The sequence below is a fragment of the Nestor notabilis genome, unplaced genomic scaffold (genome assembly GCF_000696875.1).
Source record: "Nestor notabilis isolate BGI_N333 unplaced genomic scaffold, ASM69687v1 scaffold1808, whole genome shotgun sequence".
Lineage (NCBI taxonomy): Eukaryota > Metazoa > Chordata > Aves > Psittaciformes > Psittacidae > Nestor > Nestor notabilis.
The window spans coordinates 15,105-36,368 of record NW_009941295.1 but is presented as its reverse complement, the minus strand read 5'-3'; the positions used below and the strand labels follow the sequence as shown (position 1 = coordinate 36,368).

The following is a 21,264-nucleotide window of genomic DNA, read 5'->3' as shown; positions in this document are numbered from 1 at the left end:
GCAGTTATTGGTGAGTCATAAGCTGTTCTTACAATCAGGTTGTTTGTACCAAGTGCATACACAAGCTTACAGGCATGCCTGCTAAGACTAAAATACTTCTGGTTTGGTCTGTGTCTTTGGAATTTTATACTGCCCTTCTAAGGTATAATTGATTTTAGTGTTTCACACTTTCATATATTGATGAAGAGCTGTATTCATTACTTTGGAGTAATAAAGGTACTGTCATGAATGCCACATACTGAGATAGGTGATGAAAACTGCTTAATAGTAGGAAATATAGACTGAAAGGCTGTTTCCATCAGTGGTGTTTATAAAAAGAACAGCAACTGAAGAATAGGTTCTCCCCAGTAGAATTTTCTGGGAGAGGTATTGGTGGTCATTTATGTGTATGACACAACACAATAGGTTCAAATGTTTCTGTGGAAATGCCTGAAATTTTATGCAAAAATGCTCTGAGTTCTGGGGATAGATGCCTTATTCTGACCTGTAAGTGGTTCCTGTCCTGCTGTCTTTAAGCATTCATTTGTGCTTAAGAAAAAAAGCCTTTTAGCTGTTGGAGAAAATAGGACATATGATTTTTTTTTTTTTAATGTGTGTATGTTTCTTCTTTGTTCTTTAGATGCTCCTATCTTAGCTCCCAGTGACATAATCTATTAATTTTTGGTTTAAAAACCTCATTCTCTCTGTATAGCTGTGAAATAAAGGTAATAGTCCCATTCACCAGCTCTTCAACTTGGCACTTTGGCTCTCAGTATAGGACTATCCTGGACATGCACATTTTACCACTGTCTAATGGCCTGGGAACAAGCTGGATTCAAGTTCAGCTTCTCAAAATCACTACTATCATGGATCTTTGCAGAGATCATATTTCTTATGGGGAAGTTCAGAGCAGCAGGCAAGTCTAAGTGGGATTTCCTGGGTGGGAACTAGAAATTATGGTGTGTGAACACTTGTTTTTTGCAAAAGAGGACCGAATTGAGCAAATTCTTTGATATCTTGGAAAAATAAACACCACACATTTTATAGCTTACTTGCAGATTTGGAGAACAGCTCCACACTGGTTTATGTCCAACATGTATTTATATTGATCTCATGTTTTCATTATATCTGTATTATTGTACTTCAAATGAAGATTGAGTCTGTAGAGTTTAAACCTATAATAGAGAATTAATCCTGCAGTTGGGAAACAGTGGAGTAGCTGAAGTGGGCTCAAGACATAATTAGAAATTATGAAAGAATTGTGGGATAATTGCCTATTGGCCAAATATTTTTTTCATTGCTTTGTAGTTTGATGACTCGCAACCACCAAACAGGTGCTTGCTATGTGTTTCAGAGGATAAGCTTTGCAGTGAGAGCTAGGGACTTGAATGCAGTATAATCATTAAGTATTTCATGCTTGGGGGTTTTCCACACAGCTTAAGCTGTTAGTGGAAAACTAAGGCATTAAATTACTCTAGAAATAATATTCTAGAACTCTTTTTTAATAGAGTTTGGTTTCTAGAATATACCATGGAATCTGTGCCTTATGGCAGTGAAATAATTTTACATCTGTGAATTTTCTGAACCATCCTATGCTAGCCAATATAGGCAAAGGCTAGGTATTGGTTCTTCTACCTATTTAAAACAAACCAAACTTCCCCGTTTAGTCTAATTGTTACAGTGTGATCATGTAACTTCATATGTTGTAAAAGCATATGAATTTTTTGTGGGTAATAGTGTGAAAGAGAGTGCAGAGATGCCCTTTAACAGCTAAGAATAGAGAACCATTTGTATTCTTCATAAATCACTCAAAGTTGTAGCGTATGCCATCTAAGTTTAATCCTGCTGTATGCAGGAATTAAAAATGAATTTCTCAGTTCATTTCTAGCTGCTTCTGAATGCAGGGGTTTTTTAGTCCTTATTGACAAATCCAAAGTGGAATATTTCAACAAATTTTACTCCTCCCTCATAGACTGGCCCTTGAGTCACAAAGTTATTTATACTGAATGTGGTGCAGTAGGCTAATCAGAATCTTGTCATGTGCAGAAACACAAACCAAATAATACATTCTATTTTGTTAAATAGCTGGATAATACAGTTTTGAAAATGCTGTGTATAGAAGCATCAGAAATCTGTAATACAGCCATTGTTTTGAGATTTGTACGTTTGGTTTGGGGTTTTTTGGGGTTTGTTTCTTATTTTTTTTTTTTTTTTTTTCATAACTGGGCAGTGAGTCGAAAGCAGTGAGCACTGTAATTCTGCTTTTTCTAAAGTCTGCAGACTTTAATACTTTTCAGCACATTGCCTTAAAAGAGTATTGATGAGGACATTAAAATCATAGATTTTTGAAATAAAACTCAAATTCACAGATAGGTCAAAGCAAAATTTCACAGTATTGGACAAGCAGTTTGTACTTCTTAACTGCATTTCTTGTAAGGTTCATAACTCTCAAATGTGTGCTCATGTGTGTATACACACGTATACACACATATACACACACGTTTCGTTGGGTGCCAGTGGGTAGCATGTGAATTTCAGGAAATGTATTTATACACTTGGTTTTAGCACTTGAAAGATTGGAGCATATGGAGTCATTTCTTCAAATAGAAGTGTATTTGAAATTTTGAGATCTTTCAATCTTCTAGAAGTGACTTTATTAAAAGTCTTAAGTTCTTATTTGGACCCATGACAGTAATGTTCTGATGAGACTTTTGCAAACTTGGATAGTGTTTGTTTTCTCAAAATTTGTTAGTAAAAAGGGATAAAAAAAGTACCTGGTTATAAAAATCATGATAAGAGTTACTGATATTTGTGGGGAAAATGTATTTCTGTTTTACTTTTTTAATTTTGTTTTATAATAATTAACATTGATTTTTGAAATTATATTTGTATTGAACAACATGCATTAATGTATTTCCAGCAAAACAAAGCTCAAATGCTGTCTGCTATGAAAATCTATTTATAGATTTATAAAATCTGGTATTGGTGGAAGCCTTCAGATTGGTGACCACAAATATCTGAAGTTCTGGTGGTGCTGTTGTGTATCACACTTTTTTTTTCTCAGCAATTGTCTTGGGTATTATGAATCATTCTGAGTTTTACTGAGCATCTGATTTTGAGTTTAGCATGTCAGAAAGAGTGGAATTGTCAGAATTGTCTTAAAATTATCCTTTTCCCATATTCAAAATAGGTGTTATAGTGTAGCTATCAAATCCACTCCAACTCTGTTCCTCCAGAGAAACATGGCAGAACACCCATGAGGAGAGTAGAAGGGGATTGGTTTCTGAGGGATTTTGAAGAACTTGCTCCAGAGCCTGTGATTGAATTCTGTTCAATGCAAAAAGTAAAGCAAGCTGTTAGTAATTGCTATTTTCACTTTATTAAACTCAACTAAAGGATGTGTTCTGTTGAAATAATTTTTATTTTATTACTACATTTTGATTTGTGTAATTGTTTGTCCCTTTTTTGTTACATTTTTTTTTTCCATAGCCATTCTTTGCCCCATATCTTTACATGCCAAGGTATTACCCTGGCAGTTCTCATCTCATCTCACGTCCACCACTAAAAACGAGTTTGTCCAGAGATCAGAGCAATGGCCTAGTAAGTATTTTGAAGGATAATTCAAATACTAACCTAGACAATAAATATAGTGAGTAATGAAAATGAAGGTTATTAATGGTGATTCACTATTAGACAAGTACATGCTCTGTATTATAAATATTCTAAGCAAAGGTGTTATTAACATGTAATCTAAAATGTATTTTGTTTTAACTTTAGGAATTCCTCACAGAGAAAAACCAATTTTAACATCAGTATTAGACAAGTATGACCTGTAATACTGGCAGGAAAACATTTTAATGAAAATGCCAACTGTACTATAGTAAATAAATCAATATGGTGTAATATTGTAATTTTATCTTTTTAATTTTTTTAATAATAGAAATTCTGTAATATATCCAGAGAGGATAAAATGACATCCTTTAATGTTGTGAAGAATACTAGAAATCTGAAGGCCAAAGTAATAAGTTAAAAAGAATGTTTTAAATATTTAAATAAAACAAAATACATTTTATCTTAAGTATGCATCAGTTGTAGCTTGGTTTTGCAAGTACATATAATTCAACTTTACCAATTGAAAAGGAAAATTGAGCAGACTTTTCTAGCTTCCTATAAAATAACAAAATTCCTATTTATTCTACTGACAGATGGCTGTTCAAATGGAATTAAGAAATAAGGAAAGCTAAAAAAGTAAAAGCCTTACTTGTCGATCACTTTAATTCTAGGATATTGATACAACGAGCAAAGCTATTTAAAAGGTGGTAAAATGTTTAATCACTTGAAGAAAACAAGTGTTTCTGTTGAATTATGTATTTCAAGATCATTCTCATTTACTGTTTGCTTCATACTTTTTGTTGAGCCCTTGATCATTTCACCCAAACCATAATATTTTGTTGTTGTTAGGATGTTATCAAGGAGGATGCTGATGAGGGGCTTCCTTCACCCACAGACCCCTCAATGGTAAATGAGTAGTCATGTGGTGTGGAAATTTTAGCATCTCATTGCTTTTTCAGCAGTAATGAGTCTGCATTAATCGTAACTGCAGTTCACTAACACTGCATCAGTGGCTTTGGTGGGCAAATAGAGTAGTCAAAACTAATGTAGTTCGTGAATGAATTTAAGAGCTAATATTTCACTTATAAGTTGTATATTTTTCCTTGTAGATTTCCCCTTACCTTTCTCAGTAGCTGTGGTAGCTTTCAGTAAAGAGAGTGTTGTGGTAGCTAGAGTGAAGAATGATAGCTGGTCATTTAGCACTTAGATTTTAGCAATAACTGCATTTTTTGCTGCTTTAGTCAACTGATCCCTACTTCTGGTGACATAAAGCTATTGCAGTTAACACAGTATAAAGCAACTCTCGATAGAAATAAAAATAAAGCTGCTGGTCATAAGCTCATTGTTGAGTCAGAATGCTAACATCTACCTTTTCCATAACTTGTTTTTGGTTTATCCTGAGTATTTACAGAAAGATGTCATCTTTATGGGTATCTGTTTGAACTCTAATTGTGGGAATCAGTGGAAAATCATGATCTATTACCAAAACAAAGAGGTTAATAGCATTGACCTTATTCCTCTAATACTTGCTGCTGGTAGTTGTTGACAAGAGTTATAGTTTGATCTTGCTAATTTTCTCTTCAAGTAAACCATTGCACGAAAGTCTTTCCATTTTTGAGCTGTGGGGGAAAAAAAAAACCAAACCCCACACAAATTCCAAAATTGTGTTTAACTGCACATAGCTTTCATTGAGCATCCACGTATGGGCAGTGAAATGGAAAATGTACCCTCAAGTTCTCTCTCCCAGGTCATTACCTGTCTGGTGTGAAGGGATGACTTTGGAGTAAGTTTTTCTTGTCCATTTTTGGAGATGCTGATGTCTCCCCTGTGTTTGATTCTTAGTATCTTATTCTCTTTCCAGTCCTTTGCAGCTTGTCAGTGCAAGGAGGACAAGTAACAACTTCTGAGAAAGTAGTAGAATAATGGCTGAAGTATGTATGTATCTGTGATTGTGAGGAGGGACACAAGCCTGGAAGAGTGGGATTTAGTCTCAGGGCAAACTAGTGAATGAGCTCCAGCAGCAGACCTGCACCTGGTTGCTCTTCTACTTGCTGCTCTGAGTGTGTATCTTAAGCACACATAGGCTGCAGTTTCAAAGAGCAATTTAAAACTCATGTAAGTTCTGTAGTCTATTGGCTGTAGGTAAGAAAATATAGGAATTAGAACATTAAAAAGAAACTTTGTTTGAAACAGTGATAGTGGAGAATTTTATTAGATCCGGTTTTTGGTTTAATTTATACTACTGTCAATCTCTGCAGCACAGCACATCAGATATCATACACTTTTCTAAGACTTAGCAGTAGTCAACCTACAGTGTAAATCTAAAATTTTGAATTTTTTAAAATTTCTTGGGTAACTGTCAAGAACGTTGTTAGAAAAGGTATGGCATTTTGTGTGCCGGACAGGATGCCTCATCAGGGTCTCATCTGTCTAAAACCAGTCTTTTGTAGACTTTATTGAAATTTCTGTGACAGGAAATAGTATCATATTTGGTTAGGACCTGCAATTATCCATAGGTGATGGGTACAATAATTTCACCCAGCTATTTAGGTAGCTCTTAATTGATAGGTCATTGCTACTGTATAAATGATACAGCTTTTATTTATTAAAGGGATTGGGGCATGCAAAGTAATGAAATAAACTAAAAAGCTGTACAAAGTAGTTAATGAACACCAAGATGTGTAATTGGTTTGCTGATTGAAAACAAGAGGAGAATCAAAACTGCCTGTCATGCAAGGCTGGCAAGGAGCCAGAAGTGTTACAATTTTACTTGTGTGTGAAATAGAGAATAATTATTATTTTGAATGTTTAAGTCTTACAGGGCAAACACCAGTTTTGTCAGGAGTATCAATTTCTTTTATACAGCTCCTCATTGCTAATCCCTGCATGAGCTGACAGAGCTGTGTCAAGGATGTTACATGATCTAGTTAAGGCCCTGACATTCTTGTCGGTCTGACACTGGAGTTGACAGAGTCCTGAAATTTCAGATCCTAATCATTAGTCTTCTGAAATCAGTGTAAGTGAAGGTTAGCTTGGTGGAAATCAGAAATATTTTGTGAGCAGTCATCCTGTATCAAGAATTTGACTTACACTACCTTCTATGTTTGGATTCTGCTGCTGCCACTTGTCTATCTCAGACTGCAGCTTACTGTTCTTTACTGAATGGAACCAAACATAAATGTCAAGGTCCTGCACCTGGGTCAGGGCAATCCCAAACACAAGTGCAGTCTGGGAGGAGAATGGATTGAGAACAGCCCTGAGGAGAAGGATGTGGGGGTGTTGATTGACAAGTAGCTCACCATGAGCCGGCAGTGTGTCCTTGCAGCCCAGAAAGCCAACTGTATGCTGCATCAAAAGTGTGACCAGCAGGTTGAGAGAGGTGATTCTCTCCTTCTATTCTGCTCTCATGAGGTCCCACCTGTAGTGCTGCATTCAGCTCTGGAACCCCTAACACAAGAGGGGCATGGACCTGCTTGAGCAAGTCCAGAGGAGGGCTGCAAAGATGATCAGAGGGCTGGAGCACCTCTCCTATGAAGACAGGCTGAGAGAGCTGGGGTTCTTCAGCCTGGGGAAGAGAAGGCTCGAGGCGTTAGAGCAGTCTTCCAATACATTAAAGGGGCCTACAAGAGATCTGGAGAGGGGCTTTTTACAAGGGCATGTAGTGATAGGACAAGGGGGAATGGCTTTAAACTAATAGTAGGTTTGATTACACATTTTAGGGTATTGTCTTAAATCACTAACAAAAATAGACTTGACTTAAAATGCCAGCCTTTGCACATCTGGAGACAAACACGCATTTCTGTTGACTTTACTATAAAAATGGTTATTTCTAACAGGAACTGCAGAAACCTCTAAAATGCTCTTTTGAAGAGTTTATCGCTGGATTGTAGCCTTATCACTATCTGTTCACAGCACTCCCTATTATGTTAGAAATCAAACTAATGTTAGCCGTGGTTATCTGTCATAAACCTAATTGTGTGCTTATTTTGCATTGTTAATTATGACTTGTTAGGATGCAGCTTGTTGCAATATAATTACTTTGTTTGAATATTTTTTTTTCATACTGCATTGAATATATAATACCTTAAGACGTAGTATGTGTGCTTTGAATGAGAACTAACATGGCCCAGAGCATGTAGCATAGACAAACATGTAATACTCTTTTAAGAAAGTGGAAGTGTTTTTCAGAAATTTGAGCATGAATGAAAATGTGTGGCATGGGAGTTTTCTTGTGTGGATTTTCCAGGTGCTTTTATGTAGTGTTTTTGTGCTTTGAATATTTGTTCTTGAAAGAAGTACTTTTTCAGTTCTGCCTAGAAAGTGGAGGGGATGGTGTGATTTGCTTTCTTCTTTGTTTTTTTTTTTTTTTTTTCCTTTTAATTATTGTTTGGCAGGGTAAAGTTTTCCAAGTTATCTGAAATCCATTGGTGGTGTACTGTGCGTGACCTTGAAATAGAAGGAAAATGTTTGGTTAAAAGCCAGATTTTCCATCAGAAACAAAATGTAAAACTTTTATGCAAACAAAATACATTGTGTTGTTCTGTTACAAGTACAAAAGGGAGTAGTCTGCTCACAGGAAAATAGTATTTGTATAGCATATACTCAATGTATCATCTGAAGGTCTATCTTAAATGTTTCATCATGTTGTGAAAATATCCCACTTGTGTCCTAACACTGATTTCCTCTGTTTATTTCAAAGTGCATCATCTGTATGTTCAACCTTTCTGATGTCACTTTAAGCTGTTGTTTTCCTTTCATTCTGTCTTGTCCTTTTCTCGAAGCTGTGTAAGTCTGGGTTAGACAGGTACAGCCACTTTCTGTGAATTATCATTCCCTTATTTCAGAGTCATTTTGGAAGCTATCATACTGGCGCTTCATGCTGGGCTGTCTGTAAACTAATGCTCATTACTAGCCTTGAGGTTTGTTTTGACAAGCTGCTTTTAGCTTTTGCATGGCAAATACTTTTCAGACTAATGTTCTCTAAGCATCTCTAACAAAACCACTAAGGCTGAAAAATGTGTCAGTTTAAGTACAGTTTTAATTCACTTACATGATGACAATGTCCCTAAAGCTATTAGATTACTTATTCTTCAGAGAATGCTTTTTATAAAGAATGATTTGGTTTAATGTGCATCTATTTCAAACAGTTACACTTTAACAAAAATAGTCTAAATATTTTAGCGCTTTTCCATATTTTTTTTTAATACACAGAAAGGAAAGTTTCTAAACTAACTCTAAATGCATGCAGAAAGAATGACTTGTTCTTCATTGGTAAAAAATATTTTGATCTGAAGGAAAACTGTTAAATTAGAAGTGTTTAAAACTTTTCTTCATTTATTTGTAGATATATGATAGATAATGTATTTAACAGATTCAGAGAACAAAGGCAATTGCTTGCACACATTGCTTAGGGATCATTTATTTTAGTAGTGCTACAGTGTAATTTTGGCTATAACAGTTTCTTTTATTTCAATTGATAAGCTTCCTTTCACAAAATAATTAAGATTTGAATTAACTTAATAACTTTTCTTTATTGATGTATTATCTAACTCATACCAGTAGTAAATAGTGTGTCTGTGGGGAAGTAATAGACAAAACTGGTATTCTGAAGAAAAACTCAGTTATTTTTTTTAGAGGAAAAATACAAATGTATATAAAAGAAGTATATGATAAATAGCTTATGGATGAAGCTTCGTTCCACCATCTTCCTTTGATGGTTGGCGTATGTCTTTAACATGATAAAGATTTTAGCTGTACTAGAAATCAGACCAGGTTAAGACCTACATTTCCTCCTTCAGATGCCTAATAACTAGTTAGGTATTGCAGGCACCTAATTAGGGAAACATTGCAGAATCTGAAACTGTTTTGTCATCGGAAGGAATACCAAGCCCGTAAGATGGTTAGATGCCTAGACTGTAGTGGCATTATGATGCTTAATTTTTCTTCAGTAATTTAGGGAGACTGCCTACCCAGAGAATGTTTGTCTAGTGTCCAGTTGGCATCAAATAAAAATGTAAATGATCGAAGGAACAAAGATGAGTTCCCCAGTTCTGTTTTCAGACAGGTGTGCAAACTGCTAGGCTTGGAGTCCCCACAACCTCTTGTTATGTTCTAGAATGAAGTTGATAGTTTGCCAGTTTTAAGTCCATTACAAGCACATCTGGCAGAGAACTTAGAAGGAATTACATATAATAACATCTAAACTTCGAAACTCAGAGTAGCTAAGGTGGGGAGCATGCCTGCCTCCCCACATCAGGGTATCTCCAATAACAGTAAATTAGAAATAACTCTGAGGTTAAATGGTAGTAGATAATGGGGTTTTGGATTTGCTGCCTTGGAATTAATACTTGAATAAATTCTTCTTAAATATCATGGTTTAGATCATTTCGATATAGTTAATGCCATTCTGTGTGATAATCCTTGGTTTTCATAAGCAATATATTTGAATCTATTAATTTATATTCTGAAAGATTAAATAACTATGAAGTAATGAAATTAAAAAAAAGAAAGAAAAAAGTATTGTGACTAAACCAGTCGTCACTGGTGATTTCAGGAGGATAGATAACTGAACTCTGCATAGCCAAAATGCACTTTTACATCCAAGGATTTATTCATGTGATCAATGAATTCTGAAGCTTTAGAAGCTCTTTTGCATCCTCCCACAATGAGCTTTGTTTGAGCATGGCCTACAGTGCTGAAACCCAAACTTCACATTCAGAAAAAAGGGAGGTGCCACTTTCCTCCCAGGAGGAGGGCATACAAATAATTCATAGCTGATAAAAATGGTTCTGATTTTTCTTTTAGGAATTTGGAATCACTAGCCTAACTATTTAGAGCTTTGCACTTTGCTCCTACTTAATGCACAGGTCTTCATCCAGGAAGAATGTGGGTTTTTTTAAGAACATACTATAGGTATGTAGGTAGTATACTGGCTACCTACAGATGCACTTGTTTTACTTTCTCTGAAATTCCCAGAAGCTTGCAACGTTAAGAGGACAACTTCTGTGTTACAGATCTGTGAATAATTTCTACCTTGATCTTGCCAAAGTTTGAGATACATGAAGCATCCTTAATAGCATCTTTGGAGGGCAGTGGCAGTGCTGCTCTGTGTTTCTGTACTGCGGTACACAGCCCCTTGGCTGATCTTGCATAAATGGAGCTGAAGGATCCTCTGGAAAATGGATGTTGCTAAAATTATCCAGTGAATCCAAGTAATTGAGGAATTATGGTTTAGGTAATCTTTGATTCTAAACCAGGAGTTTTAAGACAGGAAAATCTAAGTTGTGTCTGAATTATTAAAACAAACAAACCAAAAACCAAACCACTGAAACCCAAACTAAATACTAAAATTGGGGGGAAACTCTGAGTACAAGTCCATTTGAAATTGATTAACCCTTACTTAGTATTTCTGATTCTGATTTTTATGCTGCTTTTCTTAAATAATATTGAAAGAATTATTTTCTTGGATAGGCAGGACCCAGGATGTTGAGGTTTTTCCTCATATAAATACCCATAAATAAATGTTTGCCGATATATAGGTAGTCTGATAGTAATTAAAAATGCCTGTGCATTCTTATTCTCATCCCTTTATTTTAAAAGGTAGTTGAACACAGCTTGTTTTGTGTTAGTGTATATTGTGAAATTCTGGGTGTGCTCAGTATTCGAATGAATCTTACGTGCACATTTTCTCAATTCTTGCAGGGAGCAGGCACAGGGTCGACTGCAGGAGTATCACACGGGGCTCTGAGCACAATGAGCGTGGAAGCTGTGTGTGAGAAGCTAAAGCAGATAGATGGTCTGGATCAGAGCATGTTACCTCAGTACTCTGCAACTATAAAAAAGGTATCAGCTGAATTTCATTAATGTGTTCAGTACCTAAACATGAAGATAAACATGGAAATATTTAGTTGCTTCTTTTCTTGAAAATACATATTTAAACACATCAGATGTCAAAACAACATCCTAACTTCTACACATGCTAAGTTTGGAGGACATTTAAATACAAGCATATATTTTTCAGAGCAAATGCGCTCTCTCTCGAATAAAAACAGCAATGTAAGTGCTGATGAGACTTTATTGTGAGAAAAGAAGCAAGAAAAATGTTCCAAAATTGCCATGTGTCTATAAATAGGGTTGCAAATATGTTCTATATCCAGGTAGCAACATCTTTTCTTTTTCCCCATAAGAAATTTGCACATCTCTTCTCTTGTAAATGAGTGGTGAAAGTCGTTTAGTTTATCTCTTATCACATTTTTCTGCTCCTGCATATTTCAGAGGCATTAACACTAAATCATTTTTGTCTTTATTACTTTTTTCACCATTTTGTGTGCTCCTTTCACAAAGAAAGAAGGGAAAAATATGAAGGTTGTCATTAGTGAATGTTTTTGCTGAGCTCGCTTTGTCCTGGTACCGATCATATCTTAGAAAATACAGGGAGGCTGTTGATTCAAGGATTAAGAGACAGGTTTATCGTAGGAAAAAGGTTCAGCGATACTGCTTAAACTAAGAAACAGGATGTCAGATTGCAGCTCATTAAGTATAGCTGCAAAAAAATCCAGTTGCTGTGGTGGTTCTAGAGCACTAGAAGAATGTGCTCATCAGTTATCTCTAATGAGATTCCTCTTACTTATTTTCTTGCATTTCTTACTACGAGATCATGTAAAGAAGAATGAAAATGGCTCAGCCTGGTCTTGTGCCTGGTCTGATTAAGACCATCTGCTGGGATATGGGAGCAAAACCACTGAGATGTGTCAGACTTAGCAGAGCTCTCAACTTGGGTCTTCCATTTTGTGGCTACTGTCCTAAGACATAGTTCCTCTTTTACGTTCTGTCCATCCACTTATGCATAGTATAAAGAGAAATACTTATCATTGTTACATGATGAAAATGGTTCTGTATTGAATCTGGTGCTATTGGAAGTTAAGCACTATATAAACATGCCTGACATAAATGGTGTTTAGGCACTTCTGTGCTGATCTCTGACTTGTGAGGAAAAAGGTCTAGTCTTCTATCCCCAGGTATCCTTGGTGATGGGAGGATTGTAAGCCTGAATTTATGCAGGGAGTGAAGTTGATGGGAGGTAATACTTGATCTTTGATGTCTCAAGCCAGGGGTCAGACAATGCCTGGGACATAATTGTCTTATTATCTTCAGATACTTGGACATCTCCAATCCATTTGTTTTCTAAGTCTGGGTAAATGTAGGCAGATGAATGTGGTTTATTGTCTGTGAAAATTTCTACCACTGATGTGTTATTTCCTTATGTCTGTTCATAGAACACAATTGTATTGCTTTTCATGTACACGTTTTTCATGGGTTTAATATTTTCATGACATGTAAGTTCTTCTTGTCCATCAGCAATCATCAATAAGCATGCTTTTATAAAAGCATGTAATTTATTGTATAGGATTGGACTTAAGAGTGATGTTGGGGAATTTCACTAGTAGTGCCCATCAATATATCCAATTTTAATTACCTTTTTGATCTGTTACTGCCACGCCATCATTCTTGTTTCAGTAATTTACATTATTTAGTTTTATTGTTTTAGGCAAATATAAATGGCCGTGTTTTGGCTCAGTGCAACATTGATGAACTGAAAAAAGAAATGAATATGAATTTTGGTGACTGGCACCTGTTCAGGAGCATGGTAAGACTTCGGTATTCTGGTCATCATAAATTAGTCTTTTTTATTACGAACCTTATCTTCTCCTCTAGTCTTCCCTTCCCCCCCCCACCCCCCCGCCGCCCCAGTTCTTTCCAGGGTTCTGTTCTTTAAGATGATAAGTATTGTCTTAAAACATGCATGCATTTATTATTTTGTCTTATTGTCTTGAGCACTTTAATGAAGGACTGGTTGCCTATGGATTTGCATCTTAATTGATTGTGAACTCTGCAGTTTTGCCTCCTCTTTCTGTAAGATCTGTTTTTCCTGTATGAGTTCCCTTTTCCCTTCTTCAATTAGCCTATTTTAATGAAACTGTCAGAACTTGATTCTCTTTGAAGCCTCTGTCCTTCTGTTAAAAGTTAGTCAGGGAGTTCAAAATATATTAGTGGGAGGAAGAGGACAGACAGGCTGTTTAGAGGTGCATAGCACGCAATTGCTTAAGCATGGGTTTTAAGGAAACTGAAGCTAAAAGTCAAGCCAATGAGGTAAATGTACAATATTCAATTGACACGTATTGTATAATGTGAGAATGCTGTGTTGCATACTGTTATGGAAGCATATATATAGATACCTAATTTCCCCCATTTCCCTCCTCTCAGTCTGAGAATAAATACAGTGAGGGTTATCATCACAGCAAACTGTGTTTTCTCTAAGTATTTTTAGTATATTGTCAGTTTTCTTTCTGAAAATAACAGTATGTCTCTCAAGTGCTAAATCAGTCTTGAAAACACTGAAAATTACAAGTTGAGATTTATTGTTAGATTCAGACTGATTAAGCTATAAACCAGAAGTGTTTGGGTTTGCTTTTAAATTTGTAATTCACCACTTACTTGGTTTTACAAGGATTTAAGTGTTTTCTTTTAAGGGTCTGGGAAGTAATAAAAATAATTTGTAAATAAAAAAACCAACCCTAAATATTAAAATATGATTTGCAGTAAAGACAATGAATGCACTAGATCTGTGAATGGATTTTTTTTCTTCACAGTTTTCCATGGTTACAACCACTTATTCAAGTATACTTTTACAGTTGTGAATTCCTTTTTCCTATTTCTAATAGAGTTCTTCTTTAAGAGTTTTGAGATCTTCTTCTACTTACATGATTTACTGTCTCTTTTTGTGTTAAGATACTTGAAATGAGAAATTCAGAAAACCAGGCTGTTCAGGAAGATCCTCGTGGAACAACTGAGCATATTAGCACTGCGATTCCTCATAGTGAACTTACTCGTCGTCCTGGGCATAACACTGAGTTGCCTCACACTGACCTTACGGGTCTTTCTGGTCAAGCTCCCTACACACTTAACTTCAGCTTTGAAGAACTCAACACAATTGGTCTTGATGAAGCTCCTACACGACACAGTAACTTAAGTTGGCAGGTATTTAGTAGAGAAATGTGTTTTACTTGCTTACCTGTGTGGTAAAGGGTTTTTTCCATTCTTGGATACAGACAGGTCAAGAAGTAAGTCTGCTTATTTCAGGTACTTTCAGTTCTCAGTTTTGGCGAAGACCTGTTTGCAGAGATGCAAACTCTAACCACACTCTGCGTCAGTCTTTAGCCTTTGCCATCTGAAAACTATTCACCTGTTTCAGTAATTACTCTTCAAGGGAAAAAAATCAACTCTCATGCTTTTCTGATCTATCTTAGGGGGTGATGTTCTGCAAGATTTCTGCTTAGCATAGTATTCAGACTTGGTGTATGAAATATTTTAGCCATGTGATAGATGGATGTTATGCTGTTCAAAGGATTACAGATACGTTTATTAGGTGTTGTTTTTAAAAACAGACAACTACAACCATGACATCAGAGCCTTGTCCTATCAGTGCATAATCTGTTCATAGACTCTAGAGCTGACATCCTTCTCTTAATTACAGTTTCTGCCATTGGTTATGGTCAGTTTTCTCTGTATCTTATGAAATCACCCAAAGTATGTGGTTTTCTTTTGTCCTTTTTAAGAAATCCAGACAAATGAGCTGGTATCTAAAAAGATATTAGAATTAAGAAACAAAACAAAACAAAAAAAACCAAATCCAAACATTTGGCAGCTTTTTAATCTCTGGGACTCTAAATTAGAAAATCTTGAAGGTGCATCAAAATAGGAAGATATCCCAAATTACTAGCTGTAGGTGTTATTTTTAATATTCAGAATTCAGAGTTAAGATTTCTATCCCACATACCACTGTGGGTGTCATGCCTGCTTGTTTGTGTGTGTGGGATTCTGATTACCCTTACTGCCTGTTTCCAGCAACAGAGTATCAATGTGTGCTTTTCCAAACCAAAGTGGCATAATTCACATTTGTTACATCATTTTGTGTCAAAAGCGCAGAAGACCGTAGAAGAAAATATTTTTTTAAAACACTCTTTACAATAAAGTTTAAATAAATAGTGCTTCTGATGTCTATATAGTTATCTGAAGTTGAGTCAAAAGAATTAGAAAGGTAATTTCTCTTTAAGATAACATGAGGATTCACCTGCTGGAATTTTTAAAGTTGATACTGATAAAAAAAGAATATTGCTGCTTCTCTGTTGTAGTGGGTTGACCCTGGCTGGATGTCAGGTGCCCACCAAAGCTGCTGTATCACTCCCCTCCTTAGCTGGACAGGAGAGAGAAAAGATGTAATGAAAAGCTTGTGAGTCGGGATAAGGACAGGGGGAGATCACTCACCAGTTACTACCACGGGCAAAACAGACTCCACTTGGGAAAATTAGTTTAATACCAATCAAATCAGAGTAGTATAATGAGAAATAAAACCAAATTTTAAAAACACCTTCCACCCATCCCTTCTTCCTGGGCTTAACTTTACTCCTGAGTTCTCTACCTTCTCCCCTGAGTGGTGCAGAGAGACAAGGAGTGAAGATTGTGGTCAGTTCATCACACGTTGTCTCTGTTACTCCTCCCTCCTCAGTGCAGAACTCCTCACGCTCTTCCCTCTTGTGCACTGCGAAGTTGAACAGGTTTCCTGAAGTACTTTCTGCTTAAGTCAATGCATCAGCTCCAGTGCATGGGGCACTGCACAACTTTTAATTGGTGGTAGTGAGCATCCCTATTATACGTGTGACACAAAGCCGTATGTTCAGCCACTATCCGCTCCTTTACTTTGTTCAGCTAGACCTTGATTCTACTACTTAATAGATGGCTTAGATCCTATGCCTATAGAGTTCTGTATGTGCACGCTAAAAGAGAGCAGACTTGGGGGCAAAGAGAAATATGTTTGTCTGATTTTTTTAACTGATTTTTCTGAAATCAGCTATATGTAATGGAATATTGCCAGGATGTATTGAAGTACGTAGGGTAGAGATCTTTTAAAAATGTTTTTGAGAGATGTTCAGCATTTAGATGAAGTCTTTCTGTCTTTAATAAAAAATGCTAATTTTGTAAATGTACAAAAATGTGTTAGAAAAGCCCATCTTGACATACAAATTCAATTGTTATAATTATATACTCAAAAGAGTTATCCTAAAATGCACTGGATAAAAGGCTTGTTTTGTGGGAATCTTCCTTTATAGGGACCAACAATAAAACACTTTGAAAGTTTAGTGAATGTGTGTGTGATTGCATATATATGATTACAGTAAGCATATTTTAATTATAGCATTCACAATTTCACTTGCATAATCTATTCACAGCAACAAAAAAAATCATTTAAACACATACTTAATGCATTGGATTATTTAATTTAAAAATATCAGTAAAAATAAATAGTTCATTTAACTGTTATCTTTCTTCTTTCTTTCCTTTTTTCCAGTCACAAACTCGCAGAACTCCAAGTCTTTCAAGTCTTAACTCTCAAGATTCTAGTATTGAAATATCAAAGCTTACTGACAAGGTACAGGCAGAATATAGAGATGCATATAGAGAGTATATTGCTCAAATGTCCCAGTTAGAAGGAGGTGCTAATTCTACTACAGTAAGTGGTAGATCCTCCCCTCATAGCTCAAGTGCTTTCTACATGGGGCAGAGTACATCAGGGGGTTCCTTGCATTCCAGTACAGAACAGGATAAAGGAAAAGATGGTGAACAGAAACAAGATGATGGAAGAAAGTCCTTCTTGCTGAAGAGGAATGATGTTACTGATTACAGTACTTCAGGTGTTTCTACTAATGATGCATCTCCTTTGGATCCTATTACTGAAGAAGATGAAAAATCTGACCAGTCTGGTTCTAAGCTTCTCCCGGGAAAGAAGTCTTCAGAAAGAACAAGTATTTTCCAGGCTGCAGATTTAAAGCTCAAAGGAGTTACTCTCCGGTATCAGAAACTTCCAAGTGATGAAGATGAGTCAGGAACTGAGGAGTCAGATAATACTCCACTTCTTAAGGAAGGTAAGGATAAGAAGACAGATGGCAAAACTGAAAAGCAGCCCAAATCTCCAGAACATGGATCTGAACCTATTAGAACCTTCATCAAAGCAAAGGAGTATTTGACAGATGCCCTTCTGGATAAAAAAGATTCATCTGATTCTGGTGTAAGATCCAATGAAAGTTCTCCAAATCATTCCCTCCATAATGAAGGAGCAGATGATTCACAGCTTGAAAAGGCAAATCTAATTGAGCTTGAAGATGACAGTCATAGTGGAAAGAGAGGAATTCCACACAGCCTTAGTGGCCTTCAAGATCCAGCTGTGGTTCGCATGTCTATTTGCTCAGAAGATAAGAAAAGCCCTTCTGAAAGCAGCTTGATTGCAAGTAGCCCAGAAGAGAACTGGCCAGCTTGCCAGAAAGTCTTTAATTTAAATAGAACCCCTAGCACAGTAACCTTAAATAATAACAGTGCTCCAAACAATCGAGCTAATCAAAATTTTGAAGAAATGCAAGGTATCAGAGATTCACCTCAAATTATCCTGCACCCTGGCTCGGGTTCAAGTTCAACTGCAGTTCAGAATGAGAACCTGAAGAGTGTTGCTCACAAGCGGAGCCAGCGTTCAAGTTACACCAGGCTTTCAAAAGATTCATCAGAGCTCCATACTGTTACAGCCTCAGAAGGGGCTGGTTTTGGAGAGGAAAGAGAGAGTATCCTGTAAAAAGCGGCCAGTTTAAAATAGAGTATGACCATGAGTTGTAGCTTGCTTGGAATTCTTTGTCAGTGTGTGGTTACATTAAGCTTTGTAGTTTAAGCTTTCAATATTGTAATACAAGGTCTAGATTATTTTCAGTTATTTTCTTGGAGAGAAGAAGGATTTTTTAAAAGCAGCAAATTACTTGAGGCGTTCCCCACATATAAAATCAGTACTTGTCAGCACGGGAAACCAGTTCCTTAAGATACTGTGCAAAGGCTTGCTCAGGGGCAGATGTTACAGAAATATGGTTTAATTATTAAAATTATGATGTGATTTTACTTTTCTGTTGGGATATGTATTACTTATCCCTTCTAAACATTCCAGTTAAGTCTGCATATTTACAAGTAAAGTTAAAAGTTCTTTACTATTTGATATGAAAGATGCCGGAAGATGAAATATCACAACTTGTGACACCCTTATCAAACTTTGCATTAATTAGTGGATTAAGTGTGTGCAACATATATCACATATGTTGAAATTTGAGTGCTAAGATACCTGTTTGGCTATATATATGCTTTTACACTCTGTACGTTCAGTAATCACTGTTGACTTTGTGAACTTCGGGTAGAGTGGTTATAAGGTTTCTAAGGAGCATTGTCTTGATGTGTCATTGGAATTGGCAGTTATTTATAGAGTAATGCCTTATCATTGGTTTAGTGGATCCATTATTTATTATAGGTACATAATTTTACAGTCACTGGTCTAAATAGATGCAAGCAACTGAGCTACATTAGAGTATTGTAAGGATAAAGTATGAATGATGTCTGAACTTATGGACTGTGTTGCTGTGCATGATCTTTCCTTGGTACAGTGTTTGTCATTTGGTTAGGGAAATAAAAGTAAGGAGTTTGCCATTTTAAAAATAATGTATACCTTTGGAATCTTGTCAGAGCTATGTGCCAGCTTCGTTATTTCTGAAGTACAGTGTTTGAAGAGTTTTATGTCATCTAAGAAATGTACCTGAATATTATTGTAGCAACTACTTGTACGCTCCAGTGAAATCTGCATGTTTTTGAGGAAGAATTGTTCAAACTAGGCTCTTGTACGGCAAAGAGAATAAAAAAATAAATTGGCATGCTGGGTTTGTGTCCAGATTTCTATTTCTTGTGGTATTTCGTTTCTTCACTTGATAAAAATGTTGCATCCATGTTGTTTTGTTTAAGTACTTCATGAATTTAATTTAAAAGAATGCATTAAACCAATATTGTTAATAATACAATACTAAATAAGCATCAAGTATAAAAATACATTTGATAAACGGAATTGCCAAAGCAGATGTTTCTAAAGGAAGTGCTGTGAGCTGCAGAGATGTGGCCATCTCCCGCTAGTCCAAAGCAGTGATCCTGCTGTTTGTGGCAGTTAACATGTGCTGGTGGTTCTGCACAGCTTTGTCCCTGTCCTAGTGCATCTCCAACCAGATGCCTCCAGCCGGGACCACGTGGTTGTGGTATTTGTTATCCAAGTCAAGAGGATGCTTTCCTATGCCAGAATCAACAGAGAAAAACTGGCTCTATCTGTGCTCTTTATTTTTTCATTCCGTGGATGTCTCTTACAGGACCGAAGACATGATCTGTACGGTTTTGGGTTCTGTTAAGTTGGCGTGTTATTTGATTGAATTAAAATGTACTCATCAGAGTGTTACAGAAGTACTAGAAACCTGTGTGCACATATCTTTATCTGCTAGAAAGGTTGTTAGTTTAACCAAAAAAGCCACCCAAAACAAGAGGTGGGTGTGCAGCTTCATGGTATTTTCCTGAATCTTTGGGAATGGGGTTTTTTGGTTGAGTATTTTTATTTTGTGGGGTTTTTTTTTGTTTGTTTGTTGGATTTTTTAGGTTCTTCCTATTAAGAAGAAAGAAAAAAAGTCACACTGCCTTCTAAAAGTTTTGGGATGTAGAAGCTTTTTACAGAAAGATACATTGTTTTGTAAGAGAGGGCAATAAGTGTAACCTTCATTTAGACACATGCACAGTATGGATGGAAGATATCAAATCATTTTGTCTGGTCAATTCCTCAAATAAGTGGATGAATTTTAAATTGTCAGTTTGAGATCTTTTTCTTCCTTAAAGTTTTATCCTCCAAGTCTTCATAAAATACCTACCTTGGGATGAATAGGTAGTTGGGTGCAAAGCTTTTCAGTGTTCTATCTTGTATTCATTAATAGCAGTGTAATTGCTTACCATCACTAAGAAACAGTAGTTACAAGCGAACTGTGTGAGGTTGTACAAAGCTTAATGTAATATCCTCTTTGGGTCTGTCGATCCATGCCCCTGTATGGGATGTAGGTACCTGAAGTAGTTTCGGTTCCAAGCAGTGGTTCAGTTCTACTTCCTTTACCTGCTTTAAGTGCATTATATAGTAATACATGCTGTAGTTTATATAATCAGATGCATTCACAGACTTGTTATTTAATGCCTTCCTAGCAAAGTCCCTAGGATCAGCAAAATATGAGTGCTTCCTAGCCAATTCAAGGACAGTATGTTACAAAAGCTTATTGTTAATAGCACAGTAAATGTAACTGACTCTTAAAATCTACTTGCATAAAAATAGCAAGACAGTGCATTTTTCTTCTCCACTGAAGCATCTTTTTAATTCTTTTACACAGGTTTTCGTAAGAAAACAGAAGCATAGTACTCTGATACAAAGGGAGAGGAAAAGAAGGAGAGAGAAATGGAGTACGTAATACAGCACAGTAATAAGTGTCTTTTAGTACATAATAAGAGATATATCTTAGTTACTGTACAAGTCCAATGAATTTTTCACATGTAAAATATGAAAATAACATTTGCAAAAATTAAAAATACACTGCAGTTTCATTGCTGAAACTTGTCTTTTCTCTACCACAGTTACTATGGTTACTCACTTGCTTAGTTTGTTGCGCAATTCTTAGAGTTAAGAAACCATGAACAATTTCCAGTGTTGAAATATTAAATGTTAGCTCTGTGACATGTGGGAATCAC

The 21,264-nt window shown here is 36.1% G+C and overlaps 1 protein-coding gene across 1 annotated transcript in view; it reads left to right on the top strand.

Annotated features, from left to right (window-relative positions):
- Positions 1-19,376, top strand: part of KIDINS220 (kinase D-interacting substrate, 220kDa) — a 67,459-nt gene extending 48,083 nt beyond the window's left edge. Inside the window, 6 exon segments of the mRNA XM_010020793.1 lie at positions 3,469-3,579; positions 4,441-4,497; positions 11,293-11,433; positions 13,139-13,237; positions 14,380-14,628; positions 16,997-19,376. Of these exon segments, the coding sequence (XP_010019095.1) occupies positions 3,469-3,579; positions 4,441-4,497; positions 11,293-11,433; positions 13,139-13,237; positions 14,380-14,628; positions 16,997-18,268 (1,929 nt within the window). The 3' untranslated portion in view covers positions 18,269-19,376.
- The last annotated feature ends 1,888 nt before the right edge of the window (positions 19,377-21,264 follow it).